Source organism: Pholcus phalangioides, unplaced genomic scaffold (genome assembly GCF_987345545.1).
Source record: "Pholcus phalangioides strain wild (caught in Gottingen) unplaced genomic scaffold, Ppha-v1.0 ptg000004l_1, whole genome shotgun sequence".
In the NCBI taxonomy this organism is placed as follows: Eukaryota; Metazoa; Arthropoda; class Arachnida; order Araneae; family Pholcidae; genus Pholcus; species Pholcus phalangioides.
The window spans coordinates 18360363-18376910 of NW_028301597.1; the positions used below are offsets into that span (position 1 = coordinate 18360363).

Below are 16548 nucleotides of genomic sequence, written 5' to 3' on the forward strand. Positions count from 1 at the left end.
CACGTGTTTTCAAGAATATTTTTTTCCCGATCTCGTGCAGTGATAAATGCTTCCACACCCCCCCCCTCTGCCCCGAAATCAAGAAAAATAATTAAAATAAATACCCTATTTCTTTTCTATCATTTATTCTGTACGCATATTTCTGCAACTCCGAAAACATGGAGGGAAAAACATTGTTATCTAATTTTGATCAAAAGCTGATTCCGTCCACTGGCGATTCGTCCACTGGAAGGGGGAGCAACACATGTTATCGAGAAACGCTCTCTGCATAGAGCTAGCTGGGCTTGGGATTGCCAAAATGAAAGGTGATTGCCGAAATGTGAGAGGGTTTTAAAACGACTTAATATTTCTAAAAAAACCGCTTATAAGGGAAAATAGAAAAATATCTCCAAATCATATCAAACATAACTCTAGAAGAAATATTTACTTCACATTTTATGAATTAAACAAAATTATTTCATTTCTACTTTTTCTCTAAAATTCAAACAAAATTCATATCTAAATAACTCACTTCAGAAGGAAGTTTCGAGTATTCATTGACTCGTTCTATTGAGACTGATTTGTTCTCCAGGTCTGTTCCTGTTCGCACAAGCCAAATTAAAATTTTATTCAGCTGAAAAAAAAATTAAAATATGTAGTATCTGAACTAACAAAAAAAGGGTCCGAACGTGTCATCCTCAAAAAATTATTAACAAAAATTAAAGTACATTCATCTTACCCAGAAACACATAAAAACAAAAAAGTTAGCGGTGGAGTTGAATTATTAAAGCCTCAAAAAATTATTAAAAATCACAACAGCTGGCTATTCATTGCCTCTCTCAACAAAGATTTTGATTTTTCGTGCGGTTAAATTTCCGTAAAATGTACCTCATACCATAATCACAGATCAAAAAAGAATTCAAGATCTCATTGGGCTTTTGTCTAAACTCCAGTCTATCGCCATGGGTAATTTACTACCGAATGAGTTGTGGCAGAAGTGTGCATATTCACCCAACAGTCTGAACGCGTATCTAGCGCTGTGCATGAAATTTAGTGCTGCAAAATCTATTTTTCAAACTATGAATGAAGTGTAATAATTGGATATTTGTATCGCTATAGGGTTGTTGCTTTCTTTTTCACCTTCTCACAGGGTATATGAGGTATAAATTTATATCAAGAAGGGAAAACTTCCTAAAATAAGAACACCCCTTAACAATTTTTCAAGTATCGAAAAATCAGGATACCAAAAACTAAATCTTTTTAAAACAATAGAATTAAATAGAATCTACAGCATTTTTCTTCTCTTAATTTGATAAAATTATAAATAAGCATGAAAATTTTGACAAAATGAATATTTTTAATAAAAAAATAAAAAAGAGATCAGTTTTTATACATCGTATAATAATACTAAAACTACACAATGTAAATTATTTGAAGTTTAACTTCTCAATCAGCACTTTATGATATTATTACTTAACTGTGCATGCATCTTGTAAAACATTCCTCTGGAGAAATTTTTAAGAATTGGTATATGTCGGAAAGTGTGTGTTCCGAGTGTATGTGTGGCCCTAACGCATTTATGTTGTCAGAGTTATGTGTGTTTCATGTTTTATTGGTGGCTGCATGTTCAAGTGAAAATGGCAGGTGCCTGAAGTTTTTTCGCTGTGCAAGTATCGTGTTGAATGTTTGCCTGCTCTCTGCAGAGGGAGACTTTTTAAATATGAGATCGGCTCACATTCACGTTTGAAGTTCAAAAACAGCAGGAAACTAACTTTAGCTGACCACCACTGTGCCACCAATGGTGTTTGAAAATGAATCCTCACGACGTGCGTTCAGAACAACGCCCACACAGCAGCAAAGCTAAAAATGGCAGGATAATGAATATAAGTATAGTATTGAAGGTCTGCCTGCTCTCTGCAGATAGTACATTTTATGTTGCACACACATTTTAAAATCCTTGTGCACAATAATTTCACATTTTCAAATGAACAGCAAACATATAATATATATATGTTAATATTAGCGAAACCACAGTTATTATACTTATTATTGATAATGTACTTAATTATGAAAACTGAACTCACTAAAAGAGCATAGTTTAATGACAAAGCAGCAGATGAAGTTTCCAAATAATCTCTTGAATACACAGCTAAGACAGTAGCGATCAGTGCAATAATATTTCCAAGAAGAGAAAGACGAAACTGCAACCAGCTAAAGAAAGGTAAAACATACTGTACTGTCCTTGCAATAACAAAAATAGTCTGAAATAGTAACATTATTCCAGAAAAACGCTTTCAAGCGAAAGATGAAGATAGAGAAAGAAAATATTGTTTGATCACACAATTAAAGATTAAGCCTTAAAGTAAAGTTATTTACTAGCAGGTTTTCGCAGAATATCAGTGGGGGGAGGGGGGGAAGAGAAGCTGTTTCCTTTTAAAAACCCTTTCCAGCAAAATATTCTCATAAAAAGAATTATCAAGAAGAAAGAAACTAAATTAAAAATTAAAACAATTACATAGAAAAGCGTAATGCTGGAAAAATAAAATTATAATCTTCACCAAACTATGAATAAATTAGACGTTTATGTGTAAACTAATCTCAAGAAAAACATTTTAGATCATAAATGGAATTGGAGAATTATATATATATTAGATCATAACAGAGAATTCCCCCCTAGTAAGTTACAATTTATGTAAAAAATTTTAAACTAAAATAATTAACTAAAAATTTGCTTACAAAAATTAATAAAATCCCTTAATACTGAAAAATAGACAAATTTGGTCGTTTTTAGAAGAAAAAAAACGGCTACTATACTAGTTGCATGTCGACCAATAGAAATCAAACATAAGGGCAGTATCCAGTTTCTGCTCAAACTTTAGAACGAACTGTTTTTGAACTGCATATGATAGAATTGACGATGAGCCTTGAATACTCTCAGTGAAATGACTGAAAACGGGAGATCTCGTCACAGACTGCAATCTTTTCAACTGGCGAGAAGTGACCAGATAATATTTCTGCACAAAGGAAAAGAACATTAAGTTCGATTTTGAATAGTTAGATTTTTAATCAAGACACTAAAATTGTTACTGAACAGTCAACTAATTTCAGTAATTGATATAATATAACAGTATTTCTAAAAATATGATATACATTTCTAGGGACAACTTAATTGAGACGTACCGCATATACAGTGTGGATACTATCGACCACCCAAAAATTACACTCATGATTTCTTGTGTAAAACTAATTGGAAAAGTATTTTCAGTTTTTTTGATTTGACGAATTATGGAGTTTATAACGGATTAAAAATTGAATCCTGGAAAATTCACCGAACCTGCACCAAACGTATAACTTGGCGTTTTTAAGCTGATAGCAATGATACAACCCTGAGCTTAATCAAGGAAACTAAAGCTGTGCAAAAACCAGTTTTTTTCCCCTGTATTTCCCTTCAAAAAATTTCACTTAATAGTGGAGGAAAAATAAATTTTCCCACATTTCGACAAAAAAGTGTTGATTTTGGAAAAACAATTATTCCAATATAGATCTCGTTTGATTAACGCTCTACAAATCTTGTGATAAATTTGCCAATGTGGGGTGAAAGTAATGACAAGGTCAACATCATTCTATACGAAGTGAAAAAAGCACCAATCGTGAAAGAAAATAACTGAACTTGGCTTTAAACGGGATTGAATACTTCAGTTCATTTTCAATTAGCGACAACCCGTTGCATGGGGAAAATTATTTGTTCGTTGGGTGTTTGACACACATAACTGACCGTTTAAAATTGACACCGTCATAAAATTTCAAAACGTTATAATTCCCATAATGTTCGTTCGATTCTGAACTGAAAAACACTTTTCTGTACTAGTTTATCACAAGGAATCCCGTATCCTGTCTGTGGTTATCGGACGGTCCATAGTGTCCACCCGGTATACTCCAGAGAGAGATTTTCTTTTTAATTTAATGGAAAAAAACCATAAAACTAATGTTTAAAAAAATGAACCATTATGTTTTAGATTACGGGTAGATAGACCCACAGACCAAATGGGGTCTGCAAACTGGAAAGGTAGGCTAGGCACACCTATGGTTTTAAACTTTTGCAAAGTGGGCGGGGGGGGCAGAATAAACTTTTGGAAGTGTAATAAATTCAAATTATTCATTTATTTAAAATATTATACAGTATGCTTCTTTTGTAAAAAATGTATTAATAACATTGAAGAAAACTTTATCTATATTAAATGGTGGCATTGAAAACTAGAGTTATTCTTCTTCTTTATATGCATTTAACTCATTATTTTAGTTTATTAAAAAGAATATACCTGAATCAGATAATATAAACCACAGATGGGAACCAAAAATGCTAGAAATAATGGTGTTGTATATGCAATGATTATCGCTGTTCCTAGTGCAGGAAAAAAACAAGACAACCAATAATCGATTTGCCACGTGAGACTCGAATCAATATCATCGATATCTCGGCCAAACCTACAAAGAATAAAATTCATGACAAAAGTTGAATATCTTTATAGCAATCAATAAATAACAATTACATATTTTGGCTTGATAAATGCCAGGCACCAGGTTGCTTTGGCGACTATAAAAATCGTTATTGACGCCTATATAAAATTTTCTGTATGTGATTGCTAAATTGGAGTCTGAATGAGACAAAAGGATAATTCAAACTCAACGTGCAAACTTTTAGGGTAGGTAGAAAACATAAAAACAAAACATAATCACATAGGAATGTATGACTGTAAACCCCAGCCTGATCAGCTGGAGGATAAACGATGATGCAGTAATGGCAAGCCAATAATGGGCGGAAAAACTTTTTATTTAGCGATACTTTACATCAGGACAGTACGTGTACACGTTAAGTTTCACAAGTACTCCAAGTTCTTACCATCCACAATTATACACAAAAAAAAACTGATACATTCCTATGTGTAATTCTGTTAGTTTTTTTATGTGTTTTCTACCTCTCCTAAAAGTTTTGTACGTTGAGTTTTGAATTACCCTGTATATATATATACATGAAAATAGATCCTCACTAAGGTGACAGAAAGCCTCATTTGTAATACGCAGCAAATTATGAGAAGTTTATTTTCATACTTTTCAATCTTGTTTTTAATGGCCATGGTAGGACAAAATAATGAAATTAAGTCCAAGATCAAGATTTGCAGATCTGCTCCACGTCAGTAATGCTATCATCAGCATAGGAAGAACTTTTTAAATGTCTTAATTACATAGATAGAACCTAATTTGCTGACTTTGCAATATATCTTTCCTCTTTTTTTTTTGCGCATAATCGGTTTTTAGCTTTGACTATCAAAGGTCCTCTCAACGCATGTACTATGATCTAATATAATATGGTGACCCTGAGTTTTGTTACAAAATTATCCACCTGCACCATTACGATGAGCAAGATACGCATTCCCTTTTGACTTGCGGCTGTGTTGATGACACTGTCCGCAGGATTAAAAGCTAAAAAGCATGCGGGTAGTTTGAAATTTCACAAAATAGCTCTACCAGCTAAATAGTGAAAAATAATTTGATTTCATTCGTCCTTGATCATGCACATTAAAGCATATTTATTAACAAAAAATCACGGATGTCCGGAAAAAACGGTACATGTTGTCACCCTATGTAGGGGGGTCGATCGGTACGGGATTACGCTTCAAAACATTTTGGAACCACTGCTCTACTCTATTGAACATGTCTTGGAACTTTGAACAAGTTTTCTTTCAGTTATATGCATAGTTCATGTGAGAATTCCAATGTCAAAATAAAATATAAATAGCAATTACCTATTGACAATCCTTCCCAGGGGTGTGGTGTCAAAAAAGGACATTGGAGACTTCATGATGGAATCTAACATGTTTTTATGAAACAACTTCGAAGCTCTAGCAGCTCCAATGGCCAGAGAAAACACTCCAAACAGTAGTATTAAACCTACACAGTGAAAAAAATATGGTAAATTCCTCACAAAAATGGGAGGTGAAGTTTTCTTTTGAATGTAGGTAGGGTATAAAAAAAATTTCATACATTTTCTAAATGCTAACAAGATATGAAATAATTGAATCGTCAGGTTTTAGAAAGGAACGAAGACCACAAACAATTAAATTACTTTCTGTACTCTACAAAAGTATTTAAAATTAGTGGTAATAAGAATAACAAAAACTAGTTCATAAAGGCAGATATAGGACCTTCAAGAAACCGTTTAAGAAGGAAAAGGGAATATTTAAAAAGGAAATGAATGCCGGACTTATTTTCTTCTTCAATCCCATAAGTGTGTAAAGAGAAAGAAGTTGGCGGTGCATTGTGTTCGAATCCATGCAGAACTTACAGTTGCCCAAAATCCCTGTGCAGGAAATGTTTTTCCCTGGCTTTACGTATTGGCCAGAAATTTTTGGCTTTACGTATTTTGCGCCCATGACATGAAAACTGAATCAGCTGAATTTTACACATATGTTATGAATGAAGACCTTGCAAAGCGCAGTCCTGATGAAGTTCGCAGTCATTGATAATGTCATCAAAATTTCATTTTTGAGTTATCTCAGTTTCATTACACAATAAAGGTATAGATGACAGTTTTTCTTGTAGCGGGCTTGAGTGAAATGATGATTTTATCCTTTTTAATAAGAAGAATGACTTTCTCTAGAACAGTTTGATATTGGTGATGCTGTCAATGAAGATTCAATGCTGTCTCAACATTTGGAACCTATAGCATTATTTAAACTTTGTGGCATTGTTTCACCAACCAGAACCAAGGATGAAAAATGTTGAAGTTCGTGTGAAATTGTTTTTGTAAGATCACATACACACACATCGTCATCCTCGTCACTCCAGGGATACACATATGTGTACCTACAGGGTATGCGTAAGGGCTCCTAATTCAAATGATTCTAGTAAAGATATGAACCCAAATTAATTAATTAGTTATTTTTTCCATTTTCTTCTCTTTTAAAAAGCATTTTGACATACAATAAGCATAAATCAATCAAAAAATAAAAAATAAATGCTTAATTTTCGTTCAGGTTTGAAGAGGATCAAGTTTTGCATTGGAAATATATGGAATCTTCATGAAGATTTGAGGATTTCATGTTGATCAAACATACACACTTTCTCGTCATCGTTTCATAAATCATTTTACCGTCAAAAAGATGTGGAATTGAAGAATCAAACAAAAGACTGTGACACACCAAAACACATTTTTATCGTGGATCAATATTGCAAAAGGTGCATTATATATGCTGCGTTATTCATTGGTATAATATTAAAATTGATATCCAATATGGTTTGCTAATATTTAGCATTTCGGAAGTACGTTGTATGATGTGATTTTAGAAAAATTCTTTGATTTCCAAAATTTAACAAAATAAAGTTTTGAAAAATTTAATAAAATATATACTATTATAAATTTGGGGCCCTTAAAACAGGGGGGCCTAAGCAAGTGCCTATGTTGCCCATGCGGAAATCGGGCCCTGTCCACCGTGCAATACATTTGTTCAACAAAAACAAAAATTTTCAATTATCTATGTGTAAACTCACATTGACTTAAGCCTATTGCAGCATAAACACCGAGTCTTTTATTCCTCAGCGGAACATCTTGAGAACCATCTGGAAGAGTAGGATCACCGCTCCACTTACTCAACCACACAGTACTGCCAATCTGAATGAAAAATCGAATATTAAGTTCGAAGGAGATACTGCTCAGCATACTGTGAACACTCTTCAAATTTTCATCGCAAATGAGTAAAACAATGAATAAACCAACAAACAACTAGAAACATAGAAATGAAAATGTTTTTGAAAAATATCAAGCACACAAATTCAATAGAAATAATGCAGTGAATTGATTTCCTCGAGGAAATTATTTCTCTCAGTTTTATATCAGAGCAATGGCTTTCAATTGTATTCATTTCGTAAAAGTTGCAAATAACATGCAGTTGATGCTTCCAAGGGAATAGCTATACCTTTAGACATATAGATTGCATTCAAGTTTGAAATTGTACCAAACTACAGTGGAACTTCGGCTAATGAGCATAATTAGTTCAGTGAACGTGCTTGGAAGCCGAATCAATCGTATGTAGAATGAAACTTCCCCCATAAGAAATAATGGAAACTCGGATGATTCGTTCCATAATTCATTCTCATAAAATGACATATAAAAATGCCGTTTAATCAGCAACAATTACAATAACAAGCACACCATAAATAAACATAAAATACAATAATGTTTACAAATTAATGACTAAACTACGAAAGAGGAGGAATATCGTTTGGGACGACTTACGGACTCACTGTTGTCTGTATACTTATTCTTTTCGCGTGATTTTGAAAAGACAACCAATGCAATGACGCTTGCTTTTGCCTTCATTTGAGGATTACCTACATGGAAATGAAAAACTGCATCGTCGTTGGACGGACAGATTCATCACTCGCACACTACTACAGCTTTACATTGTAGAAGGAATGTTGCGGGTGAAGACAAACACTTCTTTCTACAATTCAAAGACGCGGTCCACTCGTTCTTGTAGGTTCTGTAAATTTAATTATATAATAAATGTTTAATTATGTCTTTAAATTGTAGAAGGAAGTGTTTGTCTTCACTTGCCACATTCCTTCTATAACAACATAAGTACCGTGTTTCCCCCGAAAATAAGCCCTAGCGTGATTTTTCAAGATGACCCTAGCTAAAATCGTCAATGAGACGCATTTAGTACGTCGTTACAACACATGACGGTTGTATTGAACTATATAAAATTATAATGGTTTTATTATTATTTGTTATCAAATAAAAATATAAACAAATGACAACATTGAAATTTATAATTGAAATAAGTTATAATGCAAACAAAAACTAAATTTTCGGTAACGCCCAGGCAGGCCCTTTGGACGAGAGGTGAACGCCTACGTAAAAAGATGAATTTCAGACTTTGACTTTTATCAAAGAAAACGAAGAAATGTTTCTGATGATAAATAAAAAGACAACATATAGCCGGTATTACAAGTTTTAGAAAAGTTCTTTTACAAAATTAAAAATGCAACCAATAAGCGTATTGGTGACATTCGAGCAAATGTAACCGAAATTAGGTTACATTTATTACGGCTTATTGATTGTTTTTCAAGTTTTATAAAATACATTCTTTATAGTGTAATTCTGGCTTATGACATATTCCGGCTACCCAATGAATGTCGTTGTCATAGGCCGGTATATAACTCTTATACTATACAAGATTATATACACTATAAAAATATACACCACAAAAGTTTTGTAGAAGTTCTTTGATAAAACTTGAAAAATGCAAACAATAATCGCATCAGTTACATTCTAGCGAACGTAACCAATAGGCTTATCTATGCCCAGATGCATTTTCGCGTAATGCCCGTGAGTCAACAGAGGAAATTGATTTAGATGGTCAACTTTCTGGAAAGTTATTGATGTTTCAGACCTTATGTATATCGAAAAACTAGAAAAAGCGCAAAGACAAGAGTTCTCTGATATATTCTCTTATTTTTCCGGTCAGAAACATTTGTATAAGTCATACTTTGTTCTGTTGTTTTTTCAAGTTTCAAGCTTTGTTAAAGATCTTTTATCAAACTAATCCCGGCCATAATTAAACAACCGGTATAGTTCGACGCTGAGGACCGAATGAAGCGACGAGTATTTCCGGCAGGCATGGACGCATCGCCTCGTTTGGTCCTGAAAATCTAAACTGAACTTCCTGTTTACTTTAAACGACGACACACGAAAGAAATGTTTTATGAAGTCCAATTTTTTGTCGATTTTTGTGTAACCATCATTCAAAAAAGATAAGAGTTATTCTACCAGAAATAAGCCTTAGCGTGATTCTACAGGATGCTCCTAATATAAACCCTACCCCGAAAATAAGCACTAATGCATTTTTTGAAGCAAAAATTAATATAAGACCTTGTCTTATTTTCGGGGAAACACGGCAGTTCTTTCCTAAAAAAAAATTCTAGCAAAAAATTTTGCTCGGCTTCCCACATTCCCATGCAATCTCACATTCGAAGTGTGAGGGCCTCCTCATTTCTCTTCCTCTCTCTCCTCAGACGAGACAAGCCCTTGCTGTTATGACCTATCAGTTCGTCTGTGGTCAACTCCTGCCTATGTTCCTCCACTAGTTCTTGAATTTTGAACTCATTCACCTCCAGTCTCATGGCCACAAAATCTTTGCCCATTCCGCAAAAAATGCCATCTAATAATATGCACGTGTGAACTTCATTCACCAATAACGGAATCCTACGAATAAAAGGGGTTGTTGGTCACATTTTTTAGAAAAATATTTACATTCGACTACTTTGATCCGTACATTTTTAACAAATTATATATTTTACAAATTAAGCTTTCAATTTTTTTTTTACAACAACTCAGGAAAAAAATCTAGAGATAATGTGCAGTAGTCTGCACTGAGGTAATTCCGCGATTTCATTTAACGTATAACCCATGGATATACATAGGATGGTATGGTATGTGCAATGCTTTCCTGATGGTAAAATTTTCAATTGAATGCTGTATTTTCTAATCGTGCATGAACACTGCAAACATACCTATTAGTTGTTACAATACCACATTCATGCAATGTGCTTTAAATACAGTCAAATCCCGTTATAACAAACTCTAAGAGACCGGAGAAATCACTTTGTTGTAAGGAAATTTCGTTACAAAGGAATTAAAGGTTTTTGCATTGTTCCTATGTAAACTTATATGGGGGATTAGAAAAGTCGTTAAAAGGAAATTTTCGCTATAACGGAATTCGTTAAAACGGGATTCGACTGTATTTGTAGCTTCTGCAACACAATACATTAACTTTTTACACAAAAATATTAAATACTGAATAGCATAACAGCGAATGAAAACTGAAACTTATAGAAGAGATTGTATCAATACTCACTGCAAAACATGCATTTCCAAAATATCCGATCATTGCAATTACCAGGAAGGATAAGCCCATGTTTCTTCCATAACTCAAGAAAGCTTCCATTTTCACCTAAAAAATATTTTAAAATTTAGATAAAATTTAAAAATATTGCTGTTGCAGTGTAATTGCCAATAAAATTTACACAAAAAAAAGGCACCTTTCCAATTTCCATTTTTTCATCTTCTATGAGTGCTCCCTCTGCTACATTGATGGAATGTGTAGAACCCTTTCTGATCTTTGGCAATGACTCCTCACTGAACTGTCTGTCAAACGAAGGCAAAAAACCTGCTCCTTCATCGCTATACGTAAATAAAAAAACAGGCATATCTGTCTTGAGCATATATATTTCTTCTAGTATCATGACTAGGGAACTATGAATAGTTCATGAGAAACATAGATAACATTCCCCTCCTATTACTGTGGAACATGAACATTTTTTCATTATACGCAACTCATTCTCTTCACTTACAACAAAGAACATGCAAATGATCAATTCATATTATTAGGTAATGAAACAATTTTACATTTCATACCCAGACTCTATCAACTATTGTCAATTTTAGCCATTGACCCGGATGAGACGGTGAAACCAAGACAATGAATGCTGATACAAAAAAAAAAAGATTTATTCGAGAAGATCGGGTATTAACTTTCCACGAGAAATTCGTAACTTTCTTCGTTCCAAGCTCTCGAATAATTTTGACAAATATATTGGCATTTGTAATTCTTGTAACCGTTTTCAATAGGTCAACAAATAAAAAAAAAAGTCGGCGCTTGTTATAACGACCCCCCCCCCTTTCATTACAATAAAATATTGCTATAAAATATTAAAATAATAGCAGCTTCTGTCCTAGGCGGAGATAGACATGAAAGTCTGGAGGGGGGTGTAACTATAATGAAATCCGGGGGAAATGGGGGAGCCATGATGATGATGCCAATTCATATACATGCATATACCGGTTCTAGCATTGATGCTGGGGTTGAGACCATGCTCCCCCTCCCTTCTACCTCCACCTATGGCAACGATTTTTTTTTTACAAGGACAAAAAAAATAGAAGAAATCTCACCCAAATGATGTTTTTTCGGAATTTACATCTGACTTAACATGCGTAAATTCTTGGATAAGTTCTGCAAACAGACCAGCACGCTCCATCAATTCGTCATAAGTTCCAGTTTCTTCAATTTTACCATCTCTCAGGGTATAAATGAAATCAGCTTGGTGAAGGTAGGAAATATTATGGGTTACAAGTATTCGAGTCTATATACAGATAATGAAAAGTTATATATAATTGAATTCGTAAAAATAATTCTTAAAGTGCATGTATAAAAACCATCTATTTTATATTACCATCTATAAACCATCTATTTTATATACAAGCAAGGAATTCTAATAAGGAAGGAAGCCTTCACAGACAATTAACATATAAAACGAAATGAATTATACGAATTATATAATAGATTTCGTGCATATAGATATGTATTTGTGAAGGTACTTTATTTTCCAAGAGATATATGAATTTCTACTCATAAAATCTCAGACATTTCTCTTGAAGGAAAGAATTCACTGCCACTCACTTTTTGCTTTAGTAAACCATTTTTGCCTATAACATGATCGAAAATGTGCTTTCCAACGTGAGCATCCACAGCACTCAAGGGATCATCCAATAAATATATATCCGCATCATGATATATAGCCCGAGCTAAGCTTACTCTTTGTTTCTGACCTCCACTCAAATTAATGCCCTGGATGAAAAAAGAAAAAGATTACTAATGAATATATATTAACACCATGAGATAATTCATGACAATCACGCATTTAAAGAAAAAAAAAGTTTAAATAGTTTGAAGCTGAAATTAATAAGACCATAAATTTTAAATATATATATTTTTTTCTGTCTGTATTTCGTAATTATAACTAAACAAAGTAGTCTGTACATTTTGAGTTGTATAGCTTTCAAAGAACCTTCAAAATAAAATATGATAAACAACATACTATATAAACGTGTATAAGGAATCCCCCCCCCCCCTTGATTTTTTGGGTCTAAAATTTGAAAAAAAAAGTTTTCATATTGAAGATATTTTTTATTCATCACAGAAACCATTAAATTCCTCATCACTCTCATCTGATACATCACAATTTGCTACGCAGACTAGTTCATTATAATCATCGGAGTCACTCTCATCATAAATTGCAAAGAACTGTGTGTGCGAGTAATTTGTTAATATGTATGGGTCATTTTCTCGAAATTGGACAAAAAAATAAAGAAAAAAATATTAAAAATTAATGTCAACCAATAAAAATCGAAAAAAATTCCCATTGACATTTATTCATCTGCTGATAAATGAGATATAGTCAGCAGCGAAAATTTATTCAAAATTAGTGGTGAAAACATTAAGTTCAATCATGTTAATAGACAGAGCCTATCTATTAATAGACAAATGTAAAGCAGTAGCATTTTGCTTGTTTTACCTCATATATTGATATTTATGCTTTACACTCGCAACATGTTCTATCTATTTAGGTAGCTCATTTTCAACTTGGACAAACACTGATACTCCGTGGACATTTCTCTCTCTCTCCTCACTTCTTCTTCTTTTATTTTTCAATTGCATTTTTATTTCTTTTTTTATTTTTATTTTTTGCTCCTTTTTTCGTCATTTTCATGGGGACAACAGATTTCTAATTTGTTTTTGTTTTTCTAGAGCAGGAGATGCATTCTCAAAGCAAAGTCTTCAGATGAAACATTGCTGCAACTTGATGCCGCAGTTAAGAAATATGGATTTATTTTAGTTTTATCCCCCTAATTTACGATCAAACCTTCCTTCGTGTTAGCTAATACCAGGAGTGTAAGACAACTTTTGATGTTTTTCAACACGGTTCAAAAACTAACCATGTTCAAAACGTGTGCTTTTCAGAAACTGATGACTACATTCTTCTCAGCCTTTTCAACACAAAATCTGATTGCGTAGTTCAAGTCCTACAACACTAGATGCCACCTATATTCTCCAAATGTCACAAATGAAAAAAAAAATAGCTGGGGGAAAATTTTAATTTGATTCTAAGCTACCCATAAAAATATTTAAATCATAAAAAAGATGAAATAAGAGAGTATACTGGTTCTAAAAATGTATATTATTGAAAACAAGAATAGATTTTTGTTTTAAGATAGAAAGTTATCATTGAAAAATTTGAAAAATGGACTGGAGATAGCCAAGGCAAGGACCTCTATGTCAGCATTTCCTAATTTATAAACACAAAGTAATAGAAGAAATCACTTCAAAAATGCATTAATTATTATTTTTCAAAGTTGAGTACCAGCAAAATTTAAAACATACTTTCTCTCCTATTTCAGTGTTGTCTCCAGCAGGTAGAATATCTAAATCTGATTTCAGAGAGCAAGCTTCAAGTATTTGGTTGTATTTTCTGCTGTCCATAGATTTGACAAAAAGGATGTTATCTTTCAGAGTTTGGTTCATCACCCATGCTTGCTGAGGAACATATGCGTAACTGCCCTGATGAAAGATATTTTTTAAAGAAAAACTACAGTATCGGTTAAACCGAATTCGATGTTGTGAATCAAAACTTTTTAGACCCAGCATCAGACAATTTTCTTTTCCATTCTGATAGAATGATTCACAAATTTTTAAAAATTTCAACTGTGCATTCATTACGAGAAAAATAATTTAAGAATTTATTTTTACAATAAATTTTGATATTTTGAGAAAATTCTTTCTTGGTAAAACTACTAAACAATGATAAATTCAAAAATAACTGCAATGCACTGAGAGGATCATTACATAATACAGTCTTTTGCCTTAATAATGGTTTCATCATTTATATGGGAATATGTAGGCGATTTTTATAATTTTTCTATTTGACACATTTCCTCTCTAACTTACAAAGAGCAGTTATAACTTGCATAAATGTTGAATGACAAAAAAAATACTAATATAGGTTTTGAATTTACTTTAGCGTCAATACAGCCATTAAGCTTGTACATTTCACCAAGTATTGCTGATAACAAAGATGACTTCCCAGATCCAACAGGTCCAATAACAGCTATCAGAGTCCCTTTTTTAGCATGAAAATCGATGTCTTTCAAATTTGATTCTTCATTTCGTTCCCAAGCAAATGATGCTCCTCTAACTGAAACAGCTTCTCCTAAAAACATTTATGCACGACAACCATAAGTAATTCAAAAAATGAAAATGATCAACTTGGATATACGAGAAACTTCAGTTTTTAATAATATTTCACGTAAGGGAGAATAACTGGAGTTATTATATTTGTTTAAATATACATGCTGTTAAAAAAATTAAAAAATTAAATATTTTAAGCAATAAACCAAAGAAAACTTCTAAATATTTTCAGCTCCACAAATGCTGTTACTACAAATTCATGAAATGTTCATTGCTTGAACATACCATCATCAGGTTTCGATCCAATAACTTCATCAATTTCCTCTGAACTAAGAAATTTGCTAATTCTTTTTAATGAAACTGAAAGCTGTAAAAAGCAAAATTTTAAAAATAATGAATTTTTTTTCAAGTTTATAATGTTTTATACTACGTATTTTTGAAATATTTTGAATCGTGTGCAAAACTAAACTTCAGTTCAAATATGAACTAACGCAATTGTAGGAATTTGTGTGCGTTCATAACTACCTGTACCAAATCAGAGGTTAACACAGGTATGTCCATCACAGCATATCTGAGAATATTCAAGAGATTTAAAGAAACAAAAATGATTCTTGCATCTAGTACATTCTTGCTTCCAATCATGGTATACGTGGTAAAAGATACAACAGCTATCTGAAAAAAAAAATTTAAAAACTACTTTGCAATGTACATCCAATAATATAGATTTATAAAAATTCTATATGCGCCGTAAAACAAAAAAATTGGGGTAGGCTGTGTCGTAGATACGGCCGCAAGTTTTGACGTGAATGCATTCGTTAGACTATAAAAGTTTGCCTTGAATCACGTAGTAGGTATTGACAAAATAAAATTCGTATCATCGGATTTGTCTTTCGAATAGCTAACTGACGATACCAATATTGTCTATTTGCATTGTGAACTTCTTGAGGTACAGCGTAAAACCATGAATACAGGTTATCCGTTATGAATACAGGCCGCAAAACCTGGTACACAAACCGAAAGAGGTATTGAAACATGTAGTAGGCGGCTGTGTTGTCGGGTGGGTATATCGTGCTGGACTCTCAACATGAGGATCCAGGTTGGCGAACAGTGGTGGTCGGCTGAATTTAGTTTTCTGCGGCTTTCCAACTTCGGAAAGGAATACGAGCCGATCTCCCAAGCGATCCCCTCTCTCTCTCTCTCTCTCTCTCTCTCTCTCTGCGAAGAGACATTTTTAAAAAATCTTATCGCAGAGAGCAAGCAGACGTATAGCACGATATTGACAAAACACGAAAATTCAGGCATTTTCGTTTTTACTTCAAAATAGGAAAGACAAGTTGCAGCACGTGCGAGAAATAAAAATAAGCGCGATTCTGACAACATGAATACGTTGGGACCACATATACACTAAGAACATACATTCCGGCATGACCAATTCGTTAGAAACCCCGTAGAGGAATGTGTACGAAGTGCATGTTCGGTTAAGTAG

General features: G+C 33.2%; 1 protein-coding gene across 1 annotated transcript in view; it reads right to left on the reverse strand.

Moving 5' to 3' along the window:
• The window catches only part of LOC149086694 (ATP-binding cassette sub-family C member 1-like), a 50971-nt gene that overhangs the window by 8276 nt on the left and 26147 nt on the right, over nt 1-16548 (reverse strand). Inside the window, exons 13-26 of the mRNA XM_089231050.1 lie at nt 15588-15734; nt 15348-15429; nt 14891-15084; nt 14259-14435; nt 12498-12665; nt 11990-12180; nt 11080-11221; nt 10896-10991; nt 7528-7648; nt 5784-5928; nt 4299-4464; nt 2794-2993; nt 2064-2190; nt 512-613 (exon numbers count right to left, since the gene is read on the reverse strand). Coding sequence (XP_089087176.1) covers nt 512-613; nt 2064-2190; nt 2794-2993; nt 4299-4464; nt 5784-5928; nt 7528-7648; nt 10896-10991; nt 11080-11221; nt 11990-12180; nt 12498-12665; nt 14259-14435; nt 14891-15084; nt 15348-15429; nt 15588-15734 — 2058 coding nt within the window. The remainder of the gene's footprint in view (nt 1-511; nt 614-2063; nt 2191-2793; nt 2994-4298; nt 4465-5783; nt 5929-7527; nt 7649-10895; nt 10992-11079; nt 11222-11989; nt 12181-12497; nt 12666-14258; nt 14436-14890; nt 15085-15347; nt 15430-15587; nt 15735-16548) is intronic.